The 16765-nt window shown below is 40.9% G+C and overlaps 2 protein-coding genes across 7 annotated transcripts in view; both read left to right on the top strand.

The window, feature by feature from the left end:
• Nucleotides 1-16765, top strand: part of gcna (germ cell nuclear acidic peptidase) — a 109757-nt gene that overhangs the window by 88910 nt on the left and 4082 nt on the right. The window contains exons 1-8 of one of the 2 annotated variants that reach the window (XM_054792061.1): nt 13815-14604; nt 14705-14802; nt 14866-15055; nt 15135-15207; nt 15296-15342; nt 15638-15704; nt 15794-15849; nt 15920-16321. In XM_054792061.1, the coding sequence (XP_054648036.1) occupies nt 14713-14802; nt 14866-15055; nt 15135-15207; nt 15296-15342; nt 15638-15704; nt 15794-15849; nt 15920-16321 (925 nt within the window). In that variant the 5' untranslated portion in view covers nt 13815-14604; nt 14705-14712. Of the gene's footprint in view, nt 1-13814; nt 14605-14704; nt 14803-14865; nt 15056-15134; nt 15208-15295; nt 15343-15637; nt 15705-15793; nt 15850-15919; nt 16322-16765 lie in introns of those variants that run through there. The other variant, XM_054792062.1, reaches the window with a different exon arrangement.
• ogt.1 (O-linked N-acetylglucosamine (GlcNAc) transferase, tandem duplicate 1) lies at nt 1346-13626 on the top strand. Of its 5 annotated transcripts, none has more exons than XM_054792052.1 (22): nt 1346-1696; nt 4198-4348; nt 4548-4791; nt 4887-4955; nt 8085-8201; nt 8298-8377; nt 8460-8655; nt 8745-8885; nt 9032-9132; nt 9257-9410; nt 9671-9772; nt 9863-10042; nt 10264-10422; nt 10544-10633; nt 10729-10854; nt 10967-11137; nt 11218-11334; nt 11452-11622; nt 11799-11951; nt 12043-12295; nt 12426-12549; nt 12636-13626. In XM_054792052.1, exons 1-22 carry the CDS (start codon nt 1660-1662, stop codon nt 12814-12816), a joined length of 3117 nt encoding a protein of 1038 aa, XP_054648027.1. In that variant the 5' UTR covers nt 1346-1659; the 3' UTR covers nt 12817-13626. The 5 variants fall into 5 exon arrangements, with proteins under 5 accessions (XP_054648027.1, XP_054648026.1, XP_054648025.1 ...); XM_054792051.1 differs by having other exon boundaries at nt 9863-10060; XM_054792050.1 differs by having other exon boundaries at nt 4168-4348.

Raw genomic sequence — 16765 nt, 5'->3', positions numbered from 1 at the left:
ATTTTCTATGTATATGTCTATAAGCTTATTTGGGTGTGCTTTGTACCAAAAGAGAAGGCCCTCGTGCCACTCGTGGTACTTGTACCACAGTTTGAGAATCCATACACTCACTAACTTGGCACAGATCTTATTGGTTGAGTTGAAAGGTTTACATAATATAGTTTGGATTAAATCGAATCACAATCATACAACTATAAAAGTGTTAGCTGAATTAAAATAAAAAATAAACTAGTAATCCAAATATTAAATAAAACATCAGTACTGAAAAAAAATATAGAATTTATTTTGAAAATTTTCCCTGCTTATAGATAAAAGATAGACATCCAGATTTCCCAACATTGAACCAACTATACATAAACCAAATAAACAAAGTACATTGTGCGCACTTTTGCTTGATTATCGGTTTGTCTTTTTGTTATGCTTGTACTCGGCAGTTATGTTGAACTCCACCACATCAAACTGGGGCGTAGTTCATATTTGAACCTACTTTAAATGTATTAACCTACCTTGACAAAGTTACATTTAGGAACATCATATCTTTACACTTGCATAATTCAACATGTCCGAAAAGGAGCTTATAACAAAGTATTATTACCTAAATCAGCTTTAAAGGAGCTTATAATAAAGTATTTAAAACCTATATCAGCAATTACTGATAATTTGTTCACTTTCTGTGTTTAACATGTTACCATTTTCTAATCGGGAAAGAAAATAATTTAAAAAATGTGTAAAAACAGATTCAGTAATAAATAATGGGAGCCTACCTTCCCTCCATATGTGACCTGTATGGGTCCAGGGCCAGGAAGTGGGCAGGGAACATCACTGCAGCCCCCACACACCCCGGACCCCAAGGCCGTCACCCTGATGACTTGAACACGTCAGTGTTGACACTGTAAATTCTGTTTTTCTTTAATGTAAATACTATCTTTTTGTATAAATGCAGATAATGTCCCGGCTTATTAATCACACACCCACTTATTTGAATTGCACTGGCATTATATTATTATCCCTTTGCTCATATCAATCTTACTCTTTGATTACTCCTTAAATATTTATTTTTTTCTTAAGTGTCTGTGTATATGTACAGTGTAAGCATACGTGATCATATTGCGTAGGATTTCGTCGTTTGCACTCCGCCTCACTGCACCAATGTATACATCCGCGCAGTATATTTCGTTATTGCGATATTTTATAGATGATAGCACGTTTCGAATTTGTTAAGAAACCGTATGAGTCGTCCATTAAGAGTGATCGATGTGACGACGTTCATGAAATATTTCCTTATATTTGACATGGATTTTGAGCGGACATGACGAGGTGTGGAACTACTTTCTGGCGAAAAACTGAGTCACACCCACTTCGCCATTTTGTATTCCTTGACTGCATTGTTGGAAGAGACAGGTAGCTTTAGCTTTGAAAAACGCATCTAATGTCACTCGGAATTGTTTGATAGAACCCGTTCATTTTACAACCGTGGACTAACATCAGCTTTTTACTTAGCAGAGCTTGACGCGGCAAAAATTTGAGCTAACGGCTCGCTGTTTGGCTAGCAACGTGTTTGCTGCTAGTGACCGACAAAGACAACGTTTTTTCTCTTAAACTGTAAACCTGCCGGCTGACACATTGACGTCCACCGTGCAAGAGGCGAAGACCGAGGAGATGGCGAGCTCCGTGGGGAACGTGGCTGACAGCACAGGTTGGTGTCTTTAAAAATATAAACAAAATGGCGAGAACGAGAACGTCCATTGCATTTAAATGCTAACGCGTGACCCGAACGAGTAGCTAGCTAGCTAGCTAGCATGACAAGAAACATCTTTTGGAGGCAACACAACCAGGTTTCTCCCTGCGTCATACGTCAGTGATGTTTTGCTGATGTTACATTTTGCCATATTATGTATTATTGATCACGAAATAAGTGAGAGGCGTTTTACAGGAGTGCGTGACTCTAACCTCTCTTGGTACACATATATTTCCGTAATTATTCACGTCAAAAATGACAATTTTGAGACTATTTCACATCCACAGTATGCTGTGGAATCTTGAGTGCTGTTCTTGCATGCAAATGACGTTGCTGCATGGCGCAGATTGTTGTTATGATTGGCCCTGTAATTAAACTGACTTTCTTGCACTGTCCGCATAGAATAGAATAGAACCGCATGGGGAAGTTCAAGTTTCATAGCCATATAAAAAAAAATCCAGACTACATGTACATAGTTACACCAGACAATTAAAAATTGAGCCCCTGGAGTGTGCACAGATATATACTATATATCAGGGGTCACCAACGTTTTTTCTTGCGAGAGCTACTTTTAGAAAATGAAAATGGCAACTAGCAACTCATTTTTGTAGAAATGATTTTCATATCTTATTTCAACCCAAACAAATCAAATATGCTTGTTTTACCAAAACATTCACAAAATGCTGGTATCCACAACTCACATTTTATGTTTCAGAATACATTTCTTTCTAATGTTCTCACATTATTAACTGAAAACCTGAATGAAAAGCAGGCCTGCGGGCACCTCATGTGGTTGTGGGGGGCTACCTGGTGCCCGCGGGCACTGTGTTGGTGACCCCTCCTATATATGCAGGTGAATGGCGACAGTGATTAACAAAATAAAGATAAATATGTTGACGCAAGTGTTCATGATGATATAAGTATGAAGATGTGACTGGTGACTTTACATACACGCCCTTACGATATACTATGACTAAATACAATACACTAGGTCCCCAACTAACAAACACAATTGGTTCCAGACGACCGTTCTTAAGTCGAATCGTTCTTAAGTCGAAACAAAATTAATATTACCAATGTATGTATATATGTATATATACGTATATGCGTATGTATGTAAATGAGTTTGGATGCAGTAGTAATATTAAACGAGGATAATTAATGAAAAAACTAATAAAAATGATATAATAATACGTAATTATAAATGTTATTTACCTTTGAAGAGGTGTTGTCGTGGTGGAGGAGGAGGAGATATTGAAAAAAAGGACAAATGGTCGTCGTCGTTAGACTCTTCTAAAAGAAGTAGTGTTCTGTGGGTGGTGTAGAATTAAGCAGGCCTATTAACTCTTCATAAACTTTAATCACACGCTCTGTCCGGGTTGTATCATCCAGCTAAATCCTAGCTTTCCTAGCTTTACTGGAAGCTTTCTCTGCCCAGTCTGTTGGTCTCATTAGCTCTAAGGCTGCCTCTTGGTCCCATTAGCAGTGTCACAGTGCCCTCTACTGGTCAAGCATGTACAGTAGCAGTATACATACTGATTCCTAAGCACTACAAGGCAAAATAAAATAAAATATAAACCAGTCGACTTGTGTTCGTATCGGCGAGTGTTCACTAGTCGGGTGTTCGTAAGTTGGGACCTAGTGTATATGCAGATGAGTGTAGCAGGAGCGTAGTGTGAAACAAAAAAACGTAAGCAAGCAGTTTTGAATAAACATCTGGAGTAATCCCTGTGAAGTGACAAAACCGAGTAATGTACATGTTACTGAGAGTAGTCCTAGAGCAGCAGGAAGGAAGTACCTGCGGTGCCTCTCCACACATTTGGATTGATAGATGGATGATAGAGTAGACAGTTTTTACATAAAGCCCGCTGCAATCGATGTAAATGTTTTGTCTCTACTCTGCAGGTTTGAATGACCCCTAATGCCTCTTTATTATATTACATGAATGTGTGGCAAGTGACTGTATTGTATAAGTATATGTCATGATGCCCCTCACTCATGTTTTGTCACCTCATGCATGTATTTCCCCCTCCCCTGTTTTGTCTTCATTTCTAAGTAAAACAGAAAAATGTTTTACTCAGCTGGTTATGCTGAACTCATGAAAAAATGAAGAGTCAACATGCACATTTTGTTTTGAAAAATATGTCTTCTGCAGGTACACATAATGTGCTTGTTCATACTGAAGCAGTTCTTTGTGCATGAATATTATCACAGACACAGGTGGTTGTAAATCATCAATGACAACCACTTTTCGTATTAATTGCAACATCTTAACTCCACTTTGAGTTGGTTAGTATGTTTTAAATTGTATTTTCATATATCGTTATGCCTTTTCTTTTGATTTAATTTTCATTTGTCTGCCATTTCTCCATCCATCACATCTAACGTCTTGTTTCCCCCCTGCTCCTCGGGCTGTGTTGGTGCTCCAGAACCGACAAAACGTATGCTTTCCTTCCAAGGGTTGGCTGAGCTGGCACACCGGGAATATCAGTCAGGGGACTTTGAGGCAGCAGAGCGCCATTGCATGCAGCTATGGCGCCAGGAGCCTGACAACACGGGCGTGCTGCTGCTCCTGTCCTCCATTCACTTCCAATGCAGAAGACTTGACAGGTGAGGTGTGGGCTGTGGGCTGTGGGTGCAGTATAGTTGCAGCACCCGCAACGCAGAGATTTATGACTGACCTGCCATCAAAAAGTCTTGAGTTGTTTTTGAGTATGTTAATGGTCAGTAGTAATCTGCACTGTGAAGTGCTTTGCTACTAGTTTATCAGTATCACATGATATCACAAACCACCAATCCAATCCAACAGGTCTGCCCACTTCAGTACATTGGCCATCAAACAGAACCCAATGTTGGCGGAGGCATACTCCAACCTGGGGAACGTGTACAAGGAGCGAGGGCAACTGCAGGAGGCCATCGAACATTACCGCCATGCTCTGCGACTGAAACCAGATTTCATCGACGGCTACATCAACCTGGCAGCAGCTCTGGTTGCCGCCGGGGACATGGAGGGAGCAGTGCAGGCTTATGTGTCTGCATTACAGTATAACCCTGTAAGTTGGATGCTACATGTCATAAACACATTTGCGCACAACACGCTTGCAATACAACTGAAGGGGATTAGTAAAAACTTGTTTCTCTTTCTCAGGATCTGTATTGTGTGCGTAGTGACTTGGGCAACTTGCTTAAAGCACTTGGACGCTTGGAAGAGGCCAAGGTATGTCACCTTGATTTGGTATTTCAAATGATGTGTGGTGGTGGTCTTTGTGTGTTGTTTTTAGTGTCCCACCTCCCCCCAACTAAATAGTAGACTTTTTCTTTTTTTCTTTTTTTTAAATTTATATATATTTATTTTTTTAAAACAACCGGAGAACCTCATCTTTTGGTCATTTCAATTCCAGAGAATACAGACATTTTCCGTCTTTCACATTAGCAGTATTAAAAGTGATGTTCTGGACTAGAAATAGTTGAAAGCCAATTTGAGGTAAATGTATATTTTTTCACTTTTATTAAACACTTTCTGTTCTGTTTTTAAAGAATCTTAGTTTTCCAGTGTAGTAGACATCTTACATCTTCCCCAAACCTGTATATTACCTCCCAATTCCTTTTGGTTCGGGGTGACCTTTAACAAGCGGTCACCCCCTCCCCTTTGGAAGAAAGGCTGGAGGAGGTCAAATGCTTGTCGTAATATAATTCATTCCATGCACTTTTACAGTTGATTCTGGAGGGAAAATGCTGGCTCGGTCTGTGAGGAATATATGAACTGATGAGAAAGTAGTTTATATTTGCAGTGCTAAAGATAAGATGGTTTGTAACCTAGCCACTGAACTCCAGTATTATCTGTCTGCTGTGATGATGAATTCTAAGTTCATTGACATTGCACTTGTTTCCCTTTCCCTTGCCAGGAGTACTGTTAAGCTATTTGCCACTTCAGCTCTTTCTGATAACATGGGGCTCCCTGGGTTGGGTCAAATCTGGAGGTGTGGATTGTCCCAGTGGTTACAGGCCATCTTATTTTATGTTAGATGGGGGGGTTGTGGAGTGGGGATGGAGTATCAGGGAGTGACAAACTCCTCTGCTCTGTCGCTCTACCCCCCGCGCGCTTGCTAAGGATTGGTGGAGTCTGCGCAGCAAGAGCTGTCTTCCTGACCTTTCAGTCATCCCAAAAAAGTGCTGGAGAACTCCCCAGCAATACTTTTCATGCGTATATCCTTTTGCTTTAAACTGTTACTGCTGGTCTTACCTGTGCTATCTTTTATGCGGTTTTACATAAAAACATGTAGTGTAAATGCATCATTTCAATTGTGCCCCCAAGTGGTGTCAAGAAGACAGCTCACAATCTACTCCACCGCCTGCGTCAAATGCGGTGCTAGAAGGACAGGCGTGCGCAGCAACAGCGATGACTTCTTCATTTCAGAGCTGTGGAGTCTTCTAGATCCAAATAAACCACAGACTTTTCTCCCCACCCCATTGGCCAGGATTCAAGAGAGCAGGCCAGGACAAACCATTTTAAGTATTAAAACATTTCCTGGAAATGTTAAAAGACAGGAAACCCAATGATTAATTCTTCTTGCATTTTGCTTCAGATATGTAATTTCCCCCAACGAAATGGGATCAGTTCATTTGGTTAAGGTCAAGCCAGTAACTGCCCTCCTGTAGTTGTAATTAAAAAGTAAATATTTCAATGACAACTGGAATAAATGAACACAACAAAGCCTTTCTTCCCCCTTCAAACTCCCCCAAAATATAGTTTTTTTTAATTTATTTTTTTAAACATAACAATTTTTGCATGTACAAATATTTAACAATAGTCTGTTAATGTCTGTTGTGTTTGGAAGAACCTATTGCATTTCCATATTTGAAGACAATTGCATTGTTTATCAAATTTACTAACGATGTTGTTTCTGATTTTTGTCTCTTTTGGTTTTCCTCAACTGAAATTGTTGTATAGAAGGTTTCAGGTGGGTGACACTATTCCTGCGTAGGTCCAGGTGGAAAGGAACACTAAGGGCAGCCTCAGTCTTCTCTTCTTCCAGCCAGCCGCGGCCACCACTCTGACAAAGTCCAAAAATATGGTAACGGGTTTGTAACAGCCAGCAAAAGAAAAACCACCTCACTTCACGCTTGAGCTCCTCTCTCTTGTGGCATCTCTCGAAGAGCAAATGAAAAAAGTAACAAAAGAAATTACAGTAAGCATTTTTTAGATATGCTTATACTAATTACTGAGTTCCATATTAAGTAAAGAGAAACTTGGATTTGGAAGCAATAATGGTGATAAACAAGTAAGAACCCTCTAACTCTTGTGTTGTTTATTTTTCCTGTTTTGTTTTATTTTTTCCTTTATTAAGTTGCAGCGCTCTGATGATGCAGATAGTGCGCTGTGAGTCTGCAGTAGCGCACGGGCTGCGCAGCGATACCCTCCTAGCAACTAAAAAGGCAAAGCGCGCCAGCATACGATCCCTACCCCAGTCCCTTTGGCCTCATGGCTGTGGACCTCTCAACCCTTACAACCAGCTTCGCTCCCATATACCAATAGATTTTGGAGTAAAAAAAAAAAATTGGCCATGTGCAATTTTACCCTCAGTGATTTATTTTCCTATCAAATTCAAAATGTCCCAGGTATTGAAAGCATTTTTGACAATACACGTTTTTTTCCCCAAAGAGATGGTGGGTGTGAGTGTGTGCCAGTCTGGTGTGGCAGGTTCTCTGCCAGGGGTTGTTGGTCTGCACCTGTTGCACCAGGCCATAGAGCGAGCGAAGCGGCAAAGCAATGGCCTTTGCCAGGAGCAAGGCTGCGCAAGCGTCTTATGGTGCATTGTGGTGGTGATTGTGGCAAAACATACACCCCGCGCGCCTGCGTGTATTTGTTGCGCATGCATTACAGGGACCATCACCTGCACAAACTGTCCACCATCCCAGGTTGTGAGATGTCATGCCCAGATAAATTCAGAGACAAATTATGCAGAAGTTTGTTTGTAGCTCATCATTGGTGGTCTGATTAGAGGGCAGTGTAATCTACAGAATAATGTTGCCACTATGTTTTTAAGTATGTGGCCATAACTGCAAGATGATGGCCAACATGTGGGTGTTGGTTGGATCTGCGCAGCGTAGGAAAAGCAATGCAGCTTAGCGCGGCAGTCTTACGCGCATGCGAGCCCATGCTGTAGACTCACTTTTTGTCGTCCTGTAGAATTGTCACTAATTTTGCTTTCTCTGCCCTTTTTTTTTCTTGCTTTTATTCTTCTATGTTTTTTTTCAATCCTTTGTCCTCCCCTCTCTGTACTACACTTCTTCCTTTCTACCTATTCTCTACCTTTCCTTTTTTTTTCCCCGTTGGAAACTCAAGGCTTGCTACCTGAAAGCCATTGAGACTCAGCCCAACTTCGCAGTGGCTTGGAGCAACCTGGGCTGTGTGTTCAATGCCCAGGGAGAGATATGGCTGGCCATACACCATTTTGAAAAGGTCAGTAGTTTTACATGGAGATATGTTGTAGGCACTCATTTTTGTAATCCTATATGTTTGCCTCATATTTATTTATGCTTTTGTATCAATTTCAAGGCCGTGACTTTGGACCCAAATTTCCTTGATGCTTACATCAACTTAGGAAATGTTTTGAAGGAAGCCAGAATCTTTGACAGGTCCGTAATTTAAGTTGTGTATGACTAAATGTGTGTAATTCATAATGACAGTAATAATCTTGAGAATATTTTGTGTTTTCAGAGCTGTGGCTGGGTATTTGAGAGCCCTCAGTCTTAGTCCCAACCATGCCGTTGTACACGGAAACCTGGCCTGTGTCTACTACGAACAAGGCCTCATTGACCTGGCTATTGACACCTACCGCCGAGCCATTGAGCTTCAACCCCACTTCCCAGATGCGTACTGTAATTTGGCAAATGCCCTGAAGGAGAAAGGCAATGTAAGGCACTTTGTCTTGAATTGTCCTACATACGTAATCAGAGAAACATTGACTTGATGAATGACTGAATTGGCTAACATCTTTCCCAGGTGTCTGAGGCAGAAGAGTGCTACAACACAGCTTTGCGTCTGTGCCCAACCCATGCAGACTCCCTTAACAACTTGGCTAATATCAAACGTGAGCAAGGCAACATTGAGGAGGCTGTTCAGTTATACAGGAAAGCCCTAGAGGTACTAGAATTTAATGATTGATTAGATTTTAATGTGATTTAATTATCCAGTATCCAAACCCAAATAAGCAGAAGAAGATGGATGGATGAATAATTGGCGAATTTAACAAGTGTCCTCACAACATTTGCACATTACGTTTTTTGTAGGTGTTCCCAGAGTTTGCAGCAGCTCACTCCAACCTTGCCAGTGTCTTGCAGCAGCAGGGGAAACTCCAGGAGGCCCTCATGCACTATAAGGAAGCTATCAGGTTTGTAATTTTGCTCTATACAGTATATAATTGTATTCTAGCAGACAACTAATTTACTGGACATGGCTTTGCACGGGTGACAGTGTGTTCCCAGAAGCTGTTAACACTGGCTCTTTGATTTTAGAATCAGTCCCACATTTGCGGATGCCTACTCAAACATGGGCAACACGCTGAAAGAAATGCAAGATGTGCAGGGAGCGCTCCAGTGCTACACACGTGCCATCCAGATCAACCCTGCTTTTGCTGATGCTCACAGCAATTTGGCTTCAATACACAAAGTAGGCATTATTAGCCTTTTCTTTGATCGTAGAATCTCATACCATTGGAAATGTGTAGAAAAGTGGACATTGTGCATAGCGTTCTTCCATGTAGTGGTTCTAACTGTAAGATTACCCTTGAGATCTTATGAATGTTGTTACTAAACAGAATTGGCAAAAGGCTGGTACAATATTGCAAAGGTTGAAAGTGCTGCAGTTGTACTATGCTGTACCACAGAACAGTGTTTCTTATGTATTGTAATGCTTGTCTCTGCTATTAGGATTCTGGAAACATCCCAGAGGCCATTGCTTCTTACCGCACAGCCTTGAAACTCAAGCCAGATTTCCCTGATGCCTACTGTAACTTGGCACATTGCTTGCAGGTTTGTATGGTTAATAGATTCCGTGATGTCTGCATATTTCCCCTACGTATTTTAGAAACTTTTTAATCGAGATATTTCGCTCTCTTTTAGATTGTCTGCGATTGGACAGATTATGATGATCGGATGAAGAAGCTTGTGAGCATTGTTGCTGACCAGCTAGAAAAGAATCGCTTGCCGTCAGTTCACCCTCATCATAGTATGTTGTACCCACTCTCTCACGGCTTCCGCAAGGCTATTGCTGAGCGCCATGGAAACCTTTGTCTGGACAAGGTACACGCTCTCTTCAAAGCAAGTAACATTTAACTTGTTTATGGGGTGGTGGGCTTGGTGGAAGTGACTGGTGGCAGAGATGAGGGGGTCAGCGATTAATTACCTTGGAGGCGGCTTGGATACATTAAATAAGAAATGAATTTAAATCCACTGTGGAATCAGCTAGCATGGGTTCTACAATCTCTGATTAAGTACTTCCCCAACATGTGCTTATTTCACAGATAAATGCATTGCATAAACCTGCCTACGAGCATCCTAAAGATCTGAAGGCCAGTGGTGGACGGCTGCGTATAGGTTATGTCAGCTCTGACTTTGGCAACCATCCGACGTCTCACTTGATGCAGTCCATCCCTGGGATGCATAATCCAGACAAATTTGAGGTGAGTTATGCTTATTGTAAATTACGTTTGTAATTTAAGACATTGTGCAAATTGGGTAAATCCCTAAAGAGTTATTATACAAAAAACATTTGTGAGCTTTAATTAAAGTTTGTTTTTCAAGGTGTTTTGTTACGCACTGAGCCCTGATGACAGTACCAACTTCAGAGTGAAAGTTGTGGCGGAGGCTCATAATTTCACAGACCTCTCACAGGTAACTGATTATGTAATTGTAACTGTTCACTGTCCACTTCTTATATTATCTGAAAAGGAAACTGTTTAGACTGATACTAATATCCTTACTTGAAGATTCCTTGCAATGGAAAGGCAGCTGATCGAATTCACCAGGACGGTGTCCACATTCTGGTTAACATGAATGGATATACCAAGGGAGCCAGAAATGAGCTGTTTGCGCTCCACCCTGCTCCAATTCAGGTATGGTCAATATATGGATTTTTAATAATTCAAAATGGAATCTTGGGATTAAGCCTCTAAGAGAGAATGTTCTACTATTGGGGGGAGTGAAATAAAATCTCTTCTGCAACAGGCCATGTGGCTAGGTTACCCTGGAACTAGTGGTGCACCCTTCATGGACTACATCATCACTGACAAGGAGACATCACCTATTGAAGTAGTGGAGCAATATTCTGAGAAGGTTGCCTACATGCCACATACATTTTTCATTGGAGACCATGCCAACATGTTTCCTCATCTCAAGGTTTGTTCTGCGTCAGAGGTTTTTTCCTTCTTCAGTTTTTCTTGTAAAGTTGTATAACGAGGTACATTTTGTACTCACAGAAAAAGGCAGTGATTGATTTCAAATCAAATGGACACATCTTTGACAACCGCATTGTTCTCAACGGTATTGATCTGAAGGCCTTCTTGGACAGTCTGCCAGATGTAAAAGTGATTAAGGTACTTCTTGAAACTAAACAGGTTATTCTGTTGTGGTATTAAGAACTTGATAGTGTGTGAGAGTACATCATTGAAAATTTGGCTTAGCATTAAAGTTGAAACTGTTCTCTTGCCCAGATGAAATGTGAAAACAATCAGGAGCCAGCTGTAGACACAAATGGAGCTTTGTCTATGCCTGTGATCCCCATGAATACGGCTGCTGAAGCAATCATCAATATGATCAACCAAGGCCAAATACAGGTCACCATCAACAGCTTCACTGTCAGCAATGGCCTTGCCACCACACAGGTACAAATGACAAGCCACTCAGACTTATGAATGTTCATAATGATGCTTCTAGTCTACCTTGATATGGTTGTGGAAATATAGTGTAGTGGAGACACAGAACGGGTGGGGAGAAAACTTGTACACTAATTGAATGCTATATGTTGTATTTACAAGTGAGATTTTCACCTTCATTCCAGATCAATAATAAAGCTGCCACTGGGGAAGAAGTGCCACGCACAATTGTTGTGACCACCCGCTCCCAGTATGGTCTTCCAGAGGACTCCATTGTTTACTGCAACTTCAACCAACTCTACAAGATTGATCCCCCAACGCTTCAGATGTGGGCCAATGTAAATCAGATCTGCTTATACCTTCCACTACATGTTCATAATAACTATCTAGCTATGTGGTGTATTTAAAAAGATATGTTTGTTTCTGCAGATCCTAAAACGTGTGCCCAATAGTGTGTTGTGGCTTCTTCGGTTCCCCGCTGTGGGAGAGCCTAACATCCAGCAGTATGCTCAGAACATGGGTCTGCCAGGTTCTCGCATCATCTTCTCTCCAGTGGCCCCCAAAGAGGAACATGTTAGGAGGGGCCAGCTGGCCGATGTGTGCTTAGACACACCTCTGTGTAATGGTCACACCACAGGCATGGATGTTCTCTGGGCTGGAACACCCATGGTCACTATGCCAGGTGAGGCTTCTCACTAATGATTCAGATTCAAAAAATTTGCTTGGCAACCAAACACATACTTTATCAATGAAGTATGTACACAGTGTAAAGAAATCTGAGATTCATTCTGAATCTTTTAATTCTTGTAAAGGTGAAACCCTTGCCTCACGAGTGGCTGCTTCACAACTCAGCTGCCTTGGCTGCCCGGAACTCATTGCCCATACACGGCAGGACTATGAGGACATAGCAGTCAAGTTGGGCTCTGACATGGAATAGTATGAGAAATTTGTTGCTACTTGGAACATCATTCTTGTATCATTTTGTCGATTTTTTTCCTCTTAATTGCGTTTACTTCTTGCAGCCTGAAGATGATTAGGGCACGTGTTTGGAAGCAGCGCATCAGCAGTCCTCTCTTCAACACCAAACAGTACACCATGGACCTGGAGAGGCTCTATCTGCAGATGTGGGAGCACCATAGCAACGGCAACAAGCCGGAACATCTGTTTAAAGTTCACACAGTAGACAGTGGCGACAATGCCTGAACTGGAAAGCCCTCCCCTTCCCCGTAACTTTTCACAGTACCACCACGAATATGATCCTTCCCACCATCATTTTTCAAAGCATAATAACAATCCTAGTTTGAATGGTTAACTTGTAACCCCCTCTGGTGAAACACCATTTCAAACACACTTTTAATTGGGACCCAAGGATCAAGAACACACACCTCCCCATCACAATGTTTTATCACTTTATCGTGTATCCTGAGCTACAAACTTTCAGTTTGAGACTATCTTGGAACGCATGAGAGACTTGCTTGGATTGATAGTCCTCACCCCCACCCGCTTTTCATGTGTTGTGTGTACAGGAGTGATTGCAGTTCATGGACTAATTGCCCAACCCTTATAGTTATTCTATTTATAATTGGTTAAAAGATATTGTTTGTTGTTTTTGTATGACAGTGTTGCGCCATGAAAATTTTAAGTCTTAAATTCATTCAGCTTAAACCTGTAATTTTAACACAGATTGCAACTGCAGTCTAATTTCTCCGAAGATGTTATTTAAGTGTAAGGAGTGGATGTGAACTTTTTTGTGAGAAATACGACTTCATCTCCTCAGCAAATCAGCAATTTACTTGTCCTGTTTGATGTTACACTGCTCACTGACATCAATGGTCATTCGGATAAAGCTCTAAACAGTATAGCTGAAAAAGCGGATTAATCTTGTTTTAAATCACAGAAGGAACGGCCTAGGTAAGTATTTTCTTAGCAGTTTTTGTTTTTGTATAGTTGAGTTTTGCTGTCAATTATGCTTTGCTCTGAATATGGGGAAAAAATAAAGATGGCAATTTGCGACTTTTTTTTTTTTTAGGTGGCATACTCAGTGCTCAGGAATGATGAGACAAAATAACTTTCAGAAGTTATGGAGAGGCTAATGTTTGTAGGGGGGAAAAAAAAGGATCTGCTCATATCAAACATGCAAGTTGATTTGTGAAACACAGTGGAGGTAATGTCATGGCTTGGACTCAAATCATTACTTGTGGGACGAGCTCATTAATTTTCATTGAGGATTGATACAGCATAAACTCGGCGGTAGACAAATATTTTATTAGCCAACTTATAGATTCAACCAAACTGAACCAAAACTTTTTTTTCAGGGACAGTAAGTGGAAGGTAGCCTGGCTGTCAGACTTAAACCCCATAGACAGAGCATACATTTTACCTACATAAGAGGAGACTTGACGAGAGGTCCCACACAAAACAAGCTGGGGTGAAAGCGTGGAAGCGCGTCAAAAAATACTGAACGTTTGGTGGTCATACGTCATAGGCTTGCTGTAGATATTGAAAGGTTTTGCAACTTATTTGGATACAAACCATGCTATCTTATAATTTGTGAATCAGATTCAGATATAAATACCTTGAAATAAATTATTAGTAGTTTAAGTACCAATTATAAATTCCAAACGGGAAGGAGTTTAAGCCATGTTTCCTTACAATTGGGGGCAGAAGCGTCGCAAGGAAACCACGTGACCTATAATGTCCTAGTGTACGTCACAATAAAGCCTGCTCTTATTGGTTCATTAAATATGACGACAGAGGGCGCAAGATTCGAACCTACTATAGGTCGCTGACGTGTTCTGCTTCGTCGTTGTCCCCTTTTTTTTTTATAGCAACCGAGGAAAACAGCCAGTTGTGTAATTTATGAAGTGTATTATTTCCTAATTTTGTGTAGCACTCGGAGCTTTAAAGTCCCTCTAATTTAGTCACCGGGCCGTCGATGAACATTGCTAGTTTTGACGCTAGCTAAGTCGTTAGAGGGTTAGCTTCCTCATGGTGATACCTTTAATTATTTTCTAACTTGACTTTTTTGTAGGCATTTAAACTTTTTCTGAGACAATTTAATTATATTTTAACGTTTTGTGCAATTTTGCAGAAAATAATATGAATGATGAAACCCGCAAGTTATTTGAACGAGTTTCCAAAAAGATGGGGTGGATGGAGGAGAATGGACTGGACAAAGCAGAGAAGAAGGTTTGTTATATTTCTACATGCATAAAACTTTATCATTTTATATTGATGTATTACTTGTTGTAGCTGATAAGTGAAATTGGAAAGAAACGCCACGGTGCTACAAGCGGGGATCCTTTTGTGGATCGATTGGTGTCGCCGATCAATTTTCTCTCCGAGGATGAAGACGACTCGGACAAAGAGAACCAGTACGGCCAGGACAACGCATACAGAAACAAGGCTTTGACAGAGTCCAGCGATGATGAATTTGACCAATGTGAGATAACTTGCTTGTGCATAATGTGTTGCAGATGACATAAACACTGTTTTGTGCATTAAACTTGTTCACTCCTTAGTTCTTGTGAGCCAGGCTACTCCAAAAACTAAACCTTCCTCGAAGAAACCATGCAGCACTGTGAAGACAGACAGGTAGGACACTGGAGCAAATATTTACTCTTTCTTTCGTTGGCATGATACCTCACAAACATGTGAAAACCACCATGTTCTTTCTTTACAGTTCAAATGTTCTTGCCGTGAGTTCGGATGACGACAGTTTTGAAAAATGTGAGTTGCCTGTTGATGCTGAAGTGGAATCCACTCATTTGTTAGATCCAATGCAAGAGTTTGATCAAAATGACGTTTTTGGCACGAGTACCATAAAAGTATGAGCAGTATGATACAATGCTGTTGTACACCTTTTCAAGTTTCATCCACAATAACAACATTACAAGGCAGAACTTGTTGATGCAACTCTTGTATTGGCTCTCATTAGATTGTGCAGGAGTATACCCATTGTTAAATATTGAAGAATGAATTACAGTATGTGTGACATTAAGCTCATCTTTCTGTGCATATTAAGTCCTTCAACGTGTGAAAACTCCAACCACCAAGTCAAAGAAAGCATCAGAAAGTCTAAGTGAGGACAGGTAATTCTTTAACTTGCCATCCAAATGCACTCACCCCGTTGCTGGAATAGTGTTTTCACAGTCCTGTCTCATTTGTGTGTATCTAAAAGCCTTAAAGATTTCATCGTGGATGACGACTTCATAGTTCCAAAATCATCCTCTAAAGGTATTCTTAGCCATTGAATTGACAATGACTTTTATCATATCCAAATATTTATTTACTGCATTTTCTACAGGGCCTAAGAAGAAGTGTACTCCAGCCACACATCAGACATTCAAGAGACCTCTGTCACTGTCTCAGTGTGCCTCCCCGGTCTTCATTAGTGACAGTGATGATGATGATGACAGTATTGTCATCAGGAGCACATGGAGGACTCGCCACACAAAGCCAAACAAAAATAACCCCGTGATTTGTATCGAAAAGGACAGCCCACAGTCACCATTTTTGCCTCCTGTACCTTCCTCAGTCTTTCCGGGGCATTACCGCCATCCCACAGCATTTCCCAAGCGTACACTTTCTGCTCCTTCCAAGCTGGACAACTCATCCAGTTCAGAAGAGGAGGACACATCCTTACTGGAGAGACTTAAAAAGAAGCACACATTGACTGGCTCTTCGTGTTTACCTCAGACTAACAAAGGTGCCTGCCTATGTTCACCTTTTTAGTTAGCTGTTAAGGTTGTCATTCTCAACGTATTGCAGTTTTGTTTTTTTAATAATGCCGTGCTTTTTACAGACACATTAGGCAATGAGAGGTGGTTGTAAGGGGCAAAGTATTAGAAACCACTTCGGTATGATGAGTGCCACACCACTGCAAACTGCAACCACAATAATGAATATATTGTTAAAGGTCCAATATTACACTGTTTTGCAAGTGTTAAATAGGTCTTAGAGGTCTCACAGGAGTGTATTCAAAGTGTTAGATGTTACGGTTAGTGGTAAGTTAAGTTTTGCATAACACCGGACCTTTTCAAATGAATATAATGGTGTCAATCAAAACTAAACATTAGCTTTATGAAGGCAAAATTTGTGATACCGCCCTTTTTATTGTATTTTTTTCAAGTGGACCTGTGCTGGGGATTAG

Source organism: Dunckerocampus dactyliophorus, chromosome 11 (assembly GCF_027744805.1).
Source record: "Dunckerocampus dactyliophorus isolate RoL2022-P2 chromosome 11, RoL_Ddac_1.1, whole genome shotgun sequence".
Classification (NCBI taxonomy): domain Eukaryota; kingdom Metazoa; phylum Chordata; class Actinopteri; order Syngnathiformes; family Syngnathidae; genus Dunckerocampus; species Dunckerocampus dactyliophorus.
Note: the sequence above shows the minus strand (reverse complement) of the source record. Positions and strands in the feature narration are given on the sequence as shown.

What these genes read in the sequence shown, in the direction of transcription:
- ogt.1 (XM_054792049.1), top strand. Translation starts at nt 1,660, where the DNA reads ATGGCGAGCTCCGTGGGGAACGTGGCTGACAGCACAG. An exon ending in ACATGTTTCCTCATCTCAAG is followed by an intron (nt 11,138 to 11,217) that starts GTTTGTTCTGCG and finishes TTGTACTCACAG; the next exon opens with AAAAAGGCAGTGATTGATTT. An exon ending in TTGGGCTCTGACATGGAATA is followed by an intron (nt 12,550 to 12,635) that starts GTATGAGAAATT and finishes TACTTCTTGCAG; the next exon opens with CCTGAAGATGATTAGGGCAC.